The sequence below is a fragment of the Aythya ferina genome (assembly GCF_964211825.1).
Source record: "Aythya ferina genome assembly, chromosome: 2".
In the NCBI taxonomy this organism is placed as follows: Eukaryota; Metazoa; Chordata; class Aves; order Anseriformes; family Anatidae; genus Aythya; species Aythya ferina.
In genome coordinates, this window is record NC_140297.1 from 10665309 (window position 1) to 10680354 (window position 15046).

At 36.5% G+C, this 15046-nt stretch overlaps 1 protein-coding gene across 1 annotated transcript in view; it reads right to left on the minus strand.

Moving 5' to 3' along the window:
• Positions 1 to 866: 866 nt before the first annotated feature.
• The window catches only part of VIPR2 (vasoactive intestinal peptide receptor 2), a 64168-nt gene continuing 49988 nt past the window's right edge, over positions 867 to 15046 (minus strand). The window contains exons 10-13 of the mRNA XM_084511198.1: positions 10916 to 11007; positions 7827 to 7956; positions 7704 to 7745; positions 867 to 6807 (exon numbers count right to left, since the gene is read on the minus strand). Coding sequence (XP_084367324.1) covers positions 6634 to 6807; positions 7704 to 7745; positions 7827 to 7956; positions 10916 to 11007 — 438 coding nt within the window. The 3' untranslated portion in view covers positions 867 to 6633. The remainder of the gene's footprint in view (positions 6808 to 7703; positions 7746 to 7826; positions 7957 to 10915; positions 11008 to 15046) is intronic.

Genomic DNA, 15046 nt, shown 5'->3' on the forward strand with positions numbered 1-15046 from the left:
GCATCCTGGCTTGCATAAGAAACAGTGTGACCAGCAGGGCTAGGGAGGTGATTGTCCCCCTGTACTCGGCTCTGGTGAGGCCGCACCTCGAGTACTGTGTTCAGTTTTGGGCCCCTTGCTACAAGGACATCGAGGTGCTTGAGTGGGTCCAGAGAAGGGTGACAAAGCTGGTGAGGGGCCTGGAGAACAAGTGCTACGAGGAGCGGCTGAGGGAGCTGGGCTTGTTCAGCCTGGAGAAAAGGAGGCTCAGGGGTGACCTTATTGCTCTTTACAGATACCTTAAAGGAGGCTGTAGTGAGGTGGGGGTTGGCCTGTTCTCCCACGTGCCTGGTGACAGGATGAGGGGGAATGGGCTTAAGTTGCGCCAGGGGAGTTTTAGGTTGGATGTTAGGAAGAACTTCTTTACCGAAAGGGTTGTTAGACATTGGAACAGGCTGCCCAGGGAAGTGATGAAGTCACCATCCCTGGAAGTCTTTAAAAGACGTTTAGATGTAGAGCTTAGGGATATTTGTTTTAGTGGGGACTGTTAGCGTTAGGTCAGAGGTTGGACTCGATGATCTTGAGGTCTCTTCCAACCTAGAAATTCTGTGATTCTGTGATATCTGGACAATGCATTTAAGCAAGATGGAGTAGGGTAAGAACAGCTGCCAGCCATCCAGGTGTTGACATTCACCTATGCTGTATGCATATGACATTCTGACATCCATGTAAGCACACCCATGTTTCATGAACCTATGTATTCTTCAGTAGTGTATCTTGGGTAGGGACTGATTTTTTTTTTAAATGCACAAATTTCAGTATGGCCCTGACCCTCTGAATCAGGGAGAAAACTGCATCATTATATGCCTTGAAAGAAATAAAAGAAGTTCTGTGCAAAACCTTTAAAATTTTTATTCTCTGATTCCTCTTCAGTCCATTATGTGTTATTAACTACTATTATCACTGATAGCATAAAGATGTAAACGCTTATTTGTTCACAGCTTTATATACAACATCACAGAAAAGGCTGTTAGGTATGTGACATTAAAAACCGAAAACAAAAAAGAACAAAAAAGCAAAATCAGAGGAAATGTATGGTGAATTACAGTATGAAAAGGAAATCTATTTACACACTTTAATCTATACAACATCATAGTCTGTACAATTTGTAAAAAATAATCACATTCATTTACATCATCTTTAATTTTTACTGAACTTGACAGATAAAAAGTTATGAAGACAACAAAAGAGAATTTCAAAACAATGCTCATATTGATGCTCCAGGAGAAAAAAAGCTGCAGGTTATAAGAAATTTACTACAGTGTTTTGGGAAATAAAGGAGTTTGGGACATTTCAGTCACTGGTTTAGCGGACAATGGAAATGTTACCAACTTAGATTTAACTACATGCTGTTATCGTTGGGCAGAACCAGGTTCAACACAGAATGGTTAAAGCATATAAAAAAATGCTCTTTTAAATGTTGTGTTGATGTAATCCTATAACACATCAGAATTTATTATTATCATCATTAATTCAATACTTTTTTTATTCAATACTTTCAATACTTTTTTTTTTTTTACTCGACAGAATAGCACTGTGTACTAACTTCTGCTATTTGGTTATGTCAGGGTCGTACTGACAGCCCACAGCTTATATAGGCACTCATGGTAGTGTGAAGGTACTTCATTAGTAAAAGGTCTTCCTGTATCGCAGACAGCAATTGCTCAGGCAATAACCCTTACTTACACAGAAGCCTTCTCTGCAGGTTACTTGCCAGTTGTATTTTTTAATCAGGCATATTTAATGCTTATTTTTTTTTAAAGATGTCTGAACAAAACCTGTGGAAAGTGAGTTTGGACTTTACTCACGATCAGTGCTAAAATGGACAAATTGAAAGTCAACAGGAAAAGTTTTTTAGGACTCACAAAAATAAGAGACAAATAATGGCAATGACTCATCTCATTCCGAACACTTGGAGTGTGAGACCTGTGCACTTAGCAATGCCTTATTTCATAAGCAGTCAGACATTCTCCAGTTTGCTGAGGCTCTGATTCTTGCTTTCCCCTTCATCATGTTAAAGGCAGAGGGAAGCCGGTCTTGGGGTGTATCAGGATGTGGAGTCAATGCTCAGATGGGCAGGCTGCCTCTGACTTGACTCTAGAACGATTTTTGTAAAGTGTTTTGTCACCTTTTGCCACCAGTAAGTTACTGCCACTAAAGTACAGTTCCAACATATGCTTAAACTGAGCAGTTCCTCAGCTGGCTATGTGCAGCACTCATCACCACCCTGGTCGGGTGCAATCTGTTGGGCTCATGTGAACTCCAGAATGGTGTGCATGGAGTACTTACTTAAATATGTCTAACTCAAAATGTCATGAAAGCCATCACAGCTCTCAATGGCTAAAAGGATGCTTTCCACAATCCTAAGGTTATTTTGCAAAGCACATTACTGCACCTAAGCCAGACTCCAAGGTCAACATATTTTAAACAAGTTATTACTATATACAGAAAAAAGAAAAAAAAAAAAAATAGGCCAGTAATGTTTTCACTTTATACCATTAACCAGTTCCTGGTCAGCAGCTGAAATGACTATGCACAGATTGTAATGATATGACCAGGTGAACTGCAAGTGGGAGTGAGAAATGTGGTCAATGGTGTGTGCACTCCTGAAGGGATATACTGGAATACTTCCACCTTCTTGTGGCTGAAACCATTACAAATTGAATGGGGCACAGAAGAGAAACGAAAAAAATGAGAAAATGCCTTGCAGTCAGGGTTTTAGAGATTTTACATGTTTAGTTTCTTGGGGAATTAAGACTTGATTTCAGCAATGATTCAAAAGACTTCACTTAAAGAAAATTTCTGGTATTCAAGAGCACTTTGTTTTGGTGTATGACCCCTCTACAAAAGACAAAAAGCCAAACACCTAACATAATACAGGAAACAACTGAAAGTTGAAACCAGGCAAATCAAAACAAGACAGAAGGCCATTGGTTTTATCATGTAAGGCAGTCAACCACAGGGACATCCCACCAAATGAACTGAGGGATCCTCCATTGCTTGAACTTTAGAATCACATTTTTGAAAGATAACTTTGACCAACCAAGTTATTTAACCTAAAAATCAGTATTTAGGTATCATCTACTATCAATGTAACTGAATGGCCTCTTCTGGAGAGCTCTGTTTAACCTAACTGTAGATGTGAAGTGAGAAATATAAGTTCTATTCTATTCTATTCTATTCTATTCTATTCTATTCTATTCTATTCTATTCTATTCTATTCTATTCTATTCTATTCTATTCTATTCTCATTGTATAGTAAGTACAGAGAAAAAGGTGGTTTAGTTTACATGCTTGAGCAACTGAACAAAGGATGAAGCATTTACAACTAGTGCCTATCTCTCTATGAAGACTACTGAAGGCACTTAAAAAAAGAGTCTTTAGCTCAGAAAAAGATATCTACCTTTTAGATACCTAAACCAGGACAGATGAATCTCACCTGAGTTTATCAAGCACCTAGATGAAATCGGCGATTCTGAAAAGGAAAATTTAGGTCAACTCTCTGTATATTTGGATTTTGGTCACAGTTAGCAACTGAAGAGTAATCTGTCACTGTTCCTCATGGATCATTAGCAGGTAATGCTGATACAAATCACTTAGAATGAATGGTGCCACCATTCAAAGCCTGTCAATGGCTTTTTAATGGGCACAAACAAACAAACAAATAGTTTTCCTGCTCTGAAGACTTTATGACTCAGTTTGGACCCTTCCACCAAAGGGAGAAAGGCAGTAAAGCAATAACGATGAGCAGGAGAACTAAGTGACAAGGCCATGTGAGCAAAGCACATGCCTGCCTAAGAATTATGTTTAGGGATGACAGAGGGCTGAATGATGATTGAGGCCTTTTGACCCTCAGAAAACCACAGCACAAAGCAGGACCATTTAACTCCAGTTTTGTGCAACATCAAAATCAAAATGAAGCCATGAGAATCTATCTTGTTTCTTTGCATTGTAAAGATGCAAAACACTGATCAAGTACTAGATTCATCAACTGGTTTTCAGTTTGTGCATACATTTTAATATACTGTGTACCTGTGTGTGAAAAGGCAGCCGGAAGTCAAGCAGATCCCATAATGATGGGGTTGACGCTGGAACTTTGCATAAGGTTATTTGAAGATCAGAATTTTCTGGAAGTAAAGTGAAGTAAGCACAGCACCTTCTGGGCTTTTATAGAGATAGTTCTCTCTAGGATACAACGAATTCTAAATACATATCATTGGTGATGCATCTTGCACAATAGACTGATGGAACTGATGCTTTAAGTCCCTATATCTATAATGTTTTTCTCTCTCTGTGTCAACTCAAAGAACCTCCTTTGAACGTAATGATAAGTGTGTTTGAATGCTTGTCAGGCAGGTGCACCTGTCCACTCTAGGAATTCCAGGAAAAAAAAAAAAAAAAAAAAAAAAAAAAAAAAAAAAGTACAATGTGCATTTCAAATCTCAGGGAGCTGAGCAGTCCCAATGACACTTCAGTCAAAGAAGCCTGAAGTGTGTAGTTTGAGGTACAAGAGCAGTCCCCAGAGATCAAACGTGTCTTCATATACTTGCAGAGTTTGTTGATAAAGTTCTTTAGAGATCCAGGAAGAAAGCCTAAAGGTTAGTAGCTGTTTCTGAGACTAAAGCCTTTGGGAATATGAATATATGTGGTTTGAATACAGGTGAAGGGGATCTTTTGACTCTGTAGGATTGCCATTAGGCAGCCTACTTCACTCCAGAATTTCATATCTCACCAAGTGACAGTCTATAACACTCTGAGTAACTGAAGGTAATTGCTAACTTCTTTAAAGTCAAATTTGGCGAAGTAACGACTCATCTACTGATTATTGTTTATCAATACCTAGATATACCTAGAATACCAGACAACACCTATTACATGGAGGTTGGTTTCATGCAACACTCATGAGTGCAGCCCATGGGACAGTCATGGAGCATTTACTCTCTTTGATCTGACATAACAATGTATCACTCCAGGGTAACCCCATCAAAAATAAATTGTGTTTGACAGATAAATAGCTAAATTAAATCAGAGCAAGAGGTGTACAGACATTTTAATGGCTGCCAACAATATTCTCAGTCTTGTTAGTATGTTCAGGAGTGTACGTGTATGACTGCCAAGACATACTCTTGCTGTCATTCTTCCCCTTCCCTGGCAATATTATTGACCTTGGATTCTGCTGGCTCCCTATGATCTATTATCTGAAATATCAGTGGAATTGCTTTTATCAATCAGAGGTACTCATGCAAATGTACATTATTCCCACTTGTTACTTAGAGTGGACATGGTGAAGCGTGACATGAGAAGTAAACATCACTGGGTTTATTTCTTTTAAGACTGCAAATGTTCCATGTGTATTTCTAAGAACTTATCAGTTCTACACCTTCTTTTAGAAAGTGGCAACATAAGAGGCTTGGTGTTGTTGAGAATTCCTTCTATTTATGCCCTTTATAATATTTTTTATGGATTGTGATTATTTATTTATTTATTTTTGCTGGAGTCATGGGCAGGACTGAATCAGCTTAGATAGATAAAGAATAGTATTAAGTTTAAAAAACTTGTAATATTCCTTAAATGGGAGTTATATCTTTATTACAATATTCCTTGTTTTAGCTGCCAAGTATGTAGTTCTAGAGATATACTTCAATGAAACTATTATATAAAAATGATACTTTCAATGGGTAATGTGATCCAAGGCTATTTATCCTATGCCAGACTGTTCTAGCAATAAAGCACCTCTTCAGAAAATTGTTTAATAAAAGATCAACACAAATCTCTTTGATTTTAAACAGAAGAGTACAACTGGTGATTACAACAGCACTATTGGCAAATGCTGATGTTTTGATCAAAACTATTACAGTAGCCATTTCTATGTGGAAGGACTGTAAAGGTAGTCCTACTTTCTGCATCAAAACATAAAAACCAGCCACTTTCAGAAGGGACTCAAACTCTGTGGAACATCATCTTTGAAATTCATACAATTAGCCAAGAAGCACTGCTTTTTTTTTCTTTTTTTTTTTCCTTTCTGTATGATGTTAATGATTTCCTAGATTAGCACATTAAAGTCCCAGTGTAGTTAATTATAGCCTTACATTTTTCTTTTGTTTTCCATAATTAGGAAGGAATTTCCTGGTCCTTAAGGAAATAAATGCTACCTCAAGTATAAATATAATGTAAGAAATTTTCCTGCTTCCCATCATAACCTTTTCAACATGTACCAAAGTAGTCTGCATTGAATGGGATCCCACACATCTGTCTCATAGACTGGTTGGAGGGAAAAGGGACCATTACAGCAAATGAGTTTTTGTATAGTTATGGCTAGTAAATGGCAAGAGAACATCAGAATTAATGTGAAAGTCGTAAAAAAAAAAAAAAAAAAAAAAAAAAAAAAAAAAAAAAAAAAAAAAAAAAGCAGGAAGCATGCATGGGGCAGGTGTTTCTGTTATTACCTGGTTGGCTGCACAAACCAATTTCCCAAATACCAACATGTAGAAAAGCAAAGCACTAAATTTTACATTTTAGAAAATACCTCATCAAGCTGCATATAACAAATGATATAACCCACAGTTTTTGCATGTTTGGGGGGACATAGTTGACTTAGATCATGGTGGTCTCTGTCTGCACAAATGACTGAGCCCTTGAATTCCGGTGGAGCTGAGAAACACTTTCTGATCCATTTCGAGAAATTGAAGAGCTGTGGAGTCTGTAATCTCTGCCTGCTGTCTGCTTCCAGCACAAACTCCGCCATTTTCTTTTCAGCTCTCCTTGTACCTGTGTTAAAAAGTCAATGCACAAGATGGGCTGAAAACATCCTTTCTATGTGAGGAACTTTTCCACATTTATTGGCTATCAGATGGGGAGCTCTGGGAACAGCTTCTAAACAGGTTTTACAAAATTGAGAAGGCTGTGCCTACACTGTCTGTGAGAAGCCCCAGGGCCACTTTCAAAATCAGATTTGCATCACTTGTGCTGCCACAGTGGCTTTTATTAAAATACTAGCTAGTTATTAATCACTTGTACTTAAAACAAAATCAAGTTATTAGGCCCAAATGAGGCATCTCATGAATACCAAAGACCAAACTAGCGCTCAGGAGACCTGTATGTCAATTCCCTGTGCAAGCAAGTGCCTTTTTCAGACAGATTCCTCCTGTCATACACTGAATGCTGTTTAATATATATTGTACCTTAAAAAGTGGCTGGAACAAGGAAGGAATCAACAGGAATTCCTTCCATCTTCCTTAGTCAAGATGAGAAAAGCTGCTACATGCCGAGCACATCTGAAAACCTGCTGCTGTGCTGGAGTTAGATTCTCTCAAATTACCCCTAAATACCTACTAAAAGATATTTCTGGTTTTGGATGATTTTCTAGTCTTGTTGCACCTCACTTGCACAATACACATTACTTGTACAAAGGCTAGAATTAGTTCACACCAAATAAAGATGCCCTTACTAATACCTCAATTTGCAAGGAATTAGATTTCAAATGGCTCTTAAGTCTCCACCCAAACACGCTAATTTCTCCCATTGCACAGAAATGTATATTCTATAAACAGGAATGCAAACATCTGCTAAATCAGCTTCTTGTTACATAGACTGTAATTATTGGGACACTTATACATTTATTGAAAAAAATAGCTTATATCCTCAGTAGGAAAGGTGAGACTTACCTCACTGTTCAAAAAACAATACAGGACTGCAACAATCAACCCCTGGAAACAGACAATATTCATTAGTTAGTATGCAGTATTAACCTAAGTCAATAAATCTTGAATAAAAACCTTAAAATTTACCTGAAAAGATCCCAAACACAACTCAAAGATTATTTTGTAAGTGCTGGAAGTGCGTTCAGGAAACAGAGCAAACACTGTGTAGTGAACTCCAAATAATGGAATAAGCAACAATGTGGATTTTGCAAGTCTCCTGGGTAAATAAAACAGAAAAATAAATAAATAAATAAAACGAGTTTAGTGATAAATTGTTATTTTACTAACATAAGAAGCTGATGCAATGTTGTTTCAATAAACCTCATATAACTTCAGTTTTATAAACAAAATGACACTTATGAGTAAGTGTCATTTACTGATTTTTTTTTCCTTTCAAGCTTGCTATGAGATTAGCCACACAGTAACATTATAAATTAATGTGTGCAGTTCCATGCTGTATTTGATCTTACAGATCTTGCAGTCTTCCAAAAGCTGGTAAAAAGCTGCAAGGCCTTTCTAAACCAAAAGACCCTTTTTCTGTTGACCTCTGGACAGCCGCTGGGGTTGGATTTAGATGGTCTTTAAGGTCCCTTCCAACCCAAACCATTCTGTGACTCTATGATTCTATGATTCTATTCCTTAGGACCATGTTTTGACAAACTGCCTGTGAATCCACTGAGATGCTGAATTGCTAATTATCCCTTATCTGTCACTCAATTCACTCTAATAACATCAGTTTTATAGATTATACAGGACCAGTCATGCATGATTATGGATGTCTGGTATCGGATGAAATTCAAGAAATTGTAATGTTGAGTCCCAGAATTCATCACTGTTTTGATGAATATAACCAGATTCAACAAATAAAGGAAGCTGCTGTGATTTCACCTATGTTAATAGAAAAAAGTCACAGTGTCACAAGCAGTTTTATTTATTTATTTATTTATTTACTTCCTTTGCATAAAGTGTCCCAGAGTGCATCTGTTTATGTGGAAATAATCAGTTCTGACAGCAAAGTTTCTCAAGAATAGTAAAACCCTCACACTTAAAGGAGATACCAGTAAGTGGGACCAACAGGGTTTCTGTGGCAGAAGAAATTCATTTACAACTGAAGATGATGATGTCAGCAATTTTCCTGTTTTCCCAAGTGAAGAGGAAAAGTGATTTTATTTCAACTTAACCCATCCCACTGCAAAAGTAAAATAAGCAATGAAAAGGACAGAACCAGGTACAAGCAAATGGGACACAGGAAGGGAAGAAAAACTTGAAACGAGTAGTATTTGTTTTAAACTCACCTTTCACTTCTGATTCATTCTTGTTTAAATAATTTTTGTCTAGGTGATATAACTTCCTGTATACTTCATTTACATTTTAGTGAAGGAAAGAACCAGGCAAAAATAGCCTTATTCTTCTCTATATTTTAGAAAGTGCATTTGCATTTTGAAAAATGAGCCTCCTAGACCTTTGATTTGATCTGTAGAAGCACTATTTCTTGAGGAGGTTAATCTACTGTTCCCATGGGTATCTGCTAAAGACCATCCAATCCAAACTTAATCAGGCAATCAATTGCTAAAAGCAAAGAATTCACAGACCTAACAATGAAGGACAAGGTTGCTATTACAAGCACTACAGTAAACTGTCAAAAATAATGGGACACAATGATAATGATAGCTAGAAAATGCCTCATTTTCATAAAATATGTTAATACCACAGGGAAACAAAAAAAATTTTGTGTCACAAAAAGTAAACTTGAGTAGATTTCCTGCCTGTATGTATATATGTATATATGTATATATGTATATATGTATATATGTACATATGTATATATGTATATATGTACATATGTATATATGTATATATGTATATATGTATATATGTATATATGTAATTGTGTTAAATAATGCTGTGGTGACTGCATAATTTCCTTTAGGTTGATTTAACTCTCCCAGATGTTCAATTAATTCAATCAACAAGCACACACAAAAAAGGAACTGTGTAGGTCTGTGAAGCACAGCCTTCTGCCTATCTAGTAGCATCTTCTTGATGCATCAAAATTCTTTTTACATTTAAATATGTCACACATTGTAAAACACAAAATGTCCTCTTGGCTTTAAAGTTATCCTTTACTGTAGCACACTATGATCTTTGCTGTTTTAGAACAGCAAATTCAGGAATTCAGTATTTTTTAATTAAAGAAAAGAGGTATTATCCAGGAGCCCATTTCCAAATGATACTTGTATGGTTTTGAATTTTCAGCGATCATCTTACTTTTTGTCACTGAAACATCATATTAGTGTCAAAAAGTGCCAATTCGGAGTCTATATTTGGGCTTTCAAATAAGACCTAGTAAAACAGAATCTTGATTACAGGTTACAGTATTCAGCAGCTACTATAATAAATAATAATAGCTGATATGGTAATATAACAAAGAACAAATCCAATTTTAGCAATGTATTTAAACTACCCCCCAAAATTCTGTGATTCTAAAGCTGTGGAAATAACAGATGTTAGGATTAAATGATGAAATCAGAACACAAAAAAAGAAAGCCTAAACAGAAATTATGTTGATCTAAATCAGAAAGTTTTTGTTGTTGTTGTTGTTGTTGTTTTGTTTTGTTTTGTTTTTTAACTCTGAAAAAACAAAGACACTATTTTAAATCAAAGATGCTATTTCTTTTTCTTTTATTTCTGAGAGCAACATAACTTCCTTCCAGCTCTTAAAATGCATGTAAGTATTAAAGTGTATTTTGGAAATGGAAAAAAAAAAAAATATATATATATATATGTTTTAAAGTAGATTGAAGCAATAAATTTTGATCTTCCAAAAACTTTTTTTGATCTTGAAATATAATAGATATACATTAAATGAAAGATAGTACTCCTCATATTTCTTGCATAAGCATATTATTCATGGAATTAGACTCAAATTCAAGAGTAGTTTCTTGGCCGTTATGAAATTGCTTTTTTTTTTTTTTTACTGAATTTGGTATTTGAAAAAAAGTTAAACTCTACTTCAACATAATGTTAAGATTTTTATTAAACCACATTTAAAAGTAGTTACTCCTGAATTAAATGTAGTTATAGTATCATAGCAATGGCTGCTAACAGGTTTCAGCACAGTAAATCTTACCAAGATTATTTTGGTTCTGTATGTAATTTCTAAAAATATGACTCACTTGTACTGTGACTGGTCATTTCCTCCAACATCTGGAGATCTTAACTTCTGCAGTAAGATTCTTATAATACTGATGAAAAGTATAAAATTCAACTGCAAAGAAAACAAATAGAACAGTGATTTCTGACTTCTCCATTCCATACGCAGCACAAAGAAATGCTTATCAAGTCAGACTAATCAACTCAGCAGCGAGTGTTTTATATCTCCTGCCAGAACATGTTAAGCTCTACACTGTCAAACCTATTGTCTGTTTTCTGCCTCACTAGCTTTGTTACGTCCAGTGCACCTCTACATGGCTACCAGTTCCAGTCTGGCTGGCTAAAGCCTTTCAAAGCCCTAGTTGTCAGCAATGACCTTCTTCCAAAATCTCAGTTGGTCTCAAAACAGATTTCTTGTCAGGATGGGATGTGGGATGTGATCTGGTGCCATCAAGCATTGCCCTAAATTTTCATGTGGATTCACAACTGGAAGCCCAAAGGACAACACGAGTCCCATATAGTTTTGACCCTCTCTTGCTTCTCATGTTAACTTTTATTATTTTCTGACTGGATTAGGGGAAGAGAAGTTCGTTGCATAAGTGATCTGCCCACTCCCATCAAGCATGAAGAGAACTTTTCACATATCTGTCTGCCTTGGGTACTGATGATCACTGATGAATGAAGGAACTGAATCCTTGCTGTTGAAGATTTTAGTTTCATAACATTTCTCTGAGACGCAACAGTAGTATTGTCTTCTTTCATAGAAGGAGAATGGAGGCATTTCATTATAAACATTATGATCAAGTCCTGATCAGTCTAGAACATTCAAGATAAAAATTCAGTAGATCCTAAATCTCATTCTCATAGTATCTTTGTTGGCGTCTTGCATCTTGTGTTCACCATGTTTTCAAGTTGAATGACTTTTTGTGTCTTCTCTGAAATACCCAGTACAATTTGTGATGTTAATAAATGAACTGTGATAGTAACAACTGCATATCCCCCTGTACTTTATACTTTGTTTGAAATGACAGGTAATGTGAAGTGACAGAAACTGACAGGGATTAAATAAAAAGCTGGGAAACTTCAGTATTTTTGAAAAAGAAAAATAAAAAAGAAGACGTTAGAAAATATAGGCCTTTAATGAAGGCCTTTAATGAAGTAAACACACCTTATTCAGGAGGTAGACAAATTTCAAGTTGTACTTGATTAAAGTCTCCTATAAAAGTAATAGGTAGCAGCCAGTATTCTTGGTGATTTTATCTACATAATTACATATCACAGCATAGTGTACAGATCAATGGAGATACATTTAGTATGGTACTTGCACTGGAGCTATTATTTGTGAACAAGGAGAGAGCTTCCACTTCATTGTATATATGTTAGCCACAAAATAGGAGAAAATAGAAAAAAAAATCTTTACTCTGCATTTGCACAGAAGCAGAATATCTTATTATTCTTGACAGGTCTCCCTGTTTTCTACTGCAATAGTCATCCTAGTACAACTGTTATTCTTTTGGATTCTGAGGCATCACATCAGCTGCCAAACTAGACACAGGTGACTCACATTCTTGACTGTCATTCATGTACTACCTCTACATCTGTTTTCAAACATGTCTCTTTCTCTCTGTAAACACAGTTTTGGATTAATGAAAAACATGCGTTCTTGTTTGGAGTTTGTAAGACTCCTTGACACTAATGACCTTGTAAATCCAGCCAGAGGACACTGGGTATTGGGATCTAAAAGTTGCAACTGCCACTGCCTTACTGCAGTGCAGCAATTTAATTTATGTAAGATTATCATTGAATAAATCATTTGTTAAAATCCTTTGAAATATACATCTGATCTAGAATAATATGTTTCAATGAAATATGAAACAAGCAGCGCCCTAAAGTTTCACTTTTAGTATTGCAGCTTTTCAGCCCTGTAAAACGACAAGACAAGAGACAGTGGGTACAAACTGAAACACAGGAGGTTCCACCCTGGTATCAGAAAATGTTTTAACTTGTTTTTGCTGAGGGTAACCAAGCACTGACACAAGTTTCCCAGAGAGGAGATCTTCAAAAGCCACCTGGACATGGGCAAGCAGCTTTGGGTGTCCCTGCTTGAGCAGGGGGTTGGACCAGTGGACTTCCAGAGGTCCCTTCCAACCTCAGCCATTCTGTGATTTTGTGAAGATCCTCTGAGCATGACATCTTTAAATAGAGTATAATATGTATATTGTTAAATGAGTATCTAAGAACAGTATAAAAAGAAAATAATGTGAATGCAGAGAAACTGCAAGAGTGATGACAAATGATGCCTCTTTGTTGGAATAACACCAAGATGCTGCTGATACTCTTTTTTACTTGCTGACTTCCGAGTTTTTGAGTCTAAATACATGGCCTGAGCATGCATCATTTAAACTATCTTCATATTGCTCTTGATATTTAGTCTATCACACTAGCTGCAATGTGAGATGAACATTTTTCAGATACTTTGAAGTAATGTAAGTACTGTTTCCACCTGAACACCACTCTTTCTCAAATGAAAGCAGTTTATTGTAGTAGAAGTATGGAGAAGGCAGCTGTGGAAGCATTTGCCAAATGGGTGGTACTCCAAATTAACTGTCTGGAATAGTCATCTCCAATTAAACAACTTTGAAATGTGTACAGCATGATGCATGGAAACCTGCCAGCTAACTTTTCTCAAGCCAATATTGTCAGAATGAGATGCCAGGGAAGGCTTCTGACACACTGCATTAACTGAAGCCATTCCCACTTTGAGAAGTGACTTCAGAACTCGCTCTCACCAAACTATTTATTGTTGGGTGATAACAGCATAGATAATACAGTCTTCTAACCAGTGAAAATGTTTGGAGGTAACAGAGAAGTCAATGGAAAAGAGTGAATATGGCATGAAGACGAAGTGAACTTCCAGGTAAATCAAATGCAGTTAACCTACTGCTTCCTATTTGATTTCCTCCTTCTTTCAAAAGTATATTCATGGCATTATCTTCACAAAAAGGCTCTATTCTACTGTTTTTTCTTTACCCTTCTTCCTATCTTAAAGATTTTCGGTATCACCCATTCTCTGTGTTTTTCTTCCATGCCATTACACAAGACAGTCTGTAATGGTTTTTAACTCCTGTGTTCTACTCTCCTTTATTTTCCTGAAATCCAGCTTCTCTCAGAATCCTGCTTTGCCCACCTAATTGACTAATTACAAGTCTTTGTCCTTCCTAATAATGAAACCATTTGTTACTCATCATTCTTTTCACTATTCTAAATTTTCCAATCCTTCTACATTCTCAAGAACAGACTGAAGGTTCTGTGTGAGCATGACATTGGCACATCATACTTTCATTCAGAAATGTCATGACTTTCACAACTCCTATTCAAAGAACTTGCAATGATCTATTTTAGTTTTTGAATGGGAGGCAGCACCGATTCAAATACTTTTATCTTCATATTTTATTTTTTCTTAAAGGGGAGTTGGACCCGACGATCTTTCGAGGTCCCTTCCAACCCCTTCAATTCTGTGATTCTGTAACTGAAAACACTTACGTATAATGAATACAATTTTCCCATGCATGCAGTATTTTCATTCATCAATTACTAATTTTACATGACATTTCACTAGCTACTTTTACTCTATGAATGCACTCTGCACAGCAGTACAGCAGTAAACTTGCAAGGCATCCTAGATGCCACAACAAATGTGATGTCTGCAGGTTGATGCTCCAACAAGATATGTTACTTATCCAGCAGGAAAGGGTGAGTATCACTGCTTTATATAACTCCCTGTACTTCTGAATTCTCCTTTCACAGCTTAACTTCCTAAAAGCAAAATGTGAAAATGATCAAATCTTCTGGAGACTCATCTAATCAGAGAACTAAGTGGTTTCACATAGTACATAATGTTGCCGAATCACTTGGCCATCTTTAGCTGCTCTCATCCCTAAAACATGCCACTTAAGACAAAAGACATCTCTGGAAGGCAACAGCAGATTCTAAACATGTGCATCTGGCAAACCAGGAAAGGTCATTTGCAAAATGTTTCTGCATGTTGTATGCATTCTGCATACAATCCCATTGTATGATAGCAGTAATAGAAACAGTATAAAAATAGAGCAAGGCTGTTCCTTCACCTCCGTGATTAGGGTCCATGTTTTATG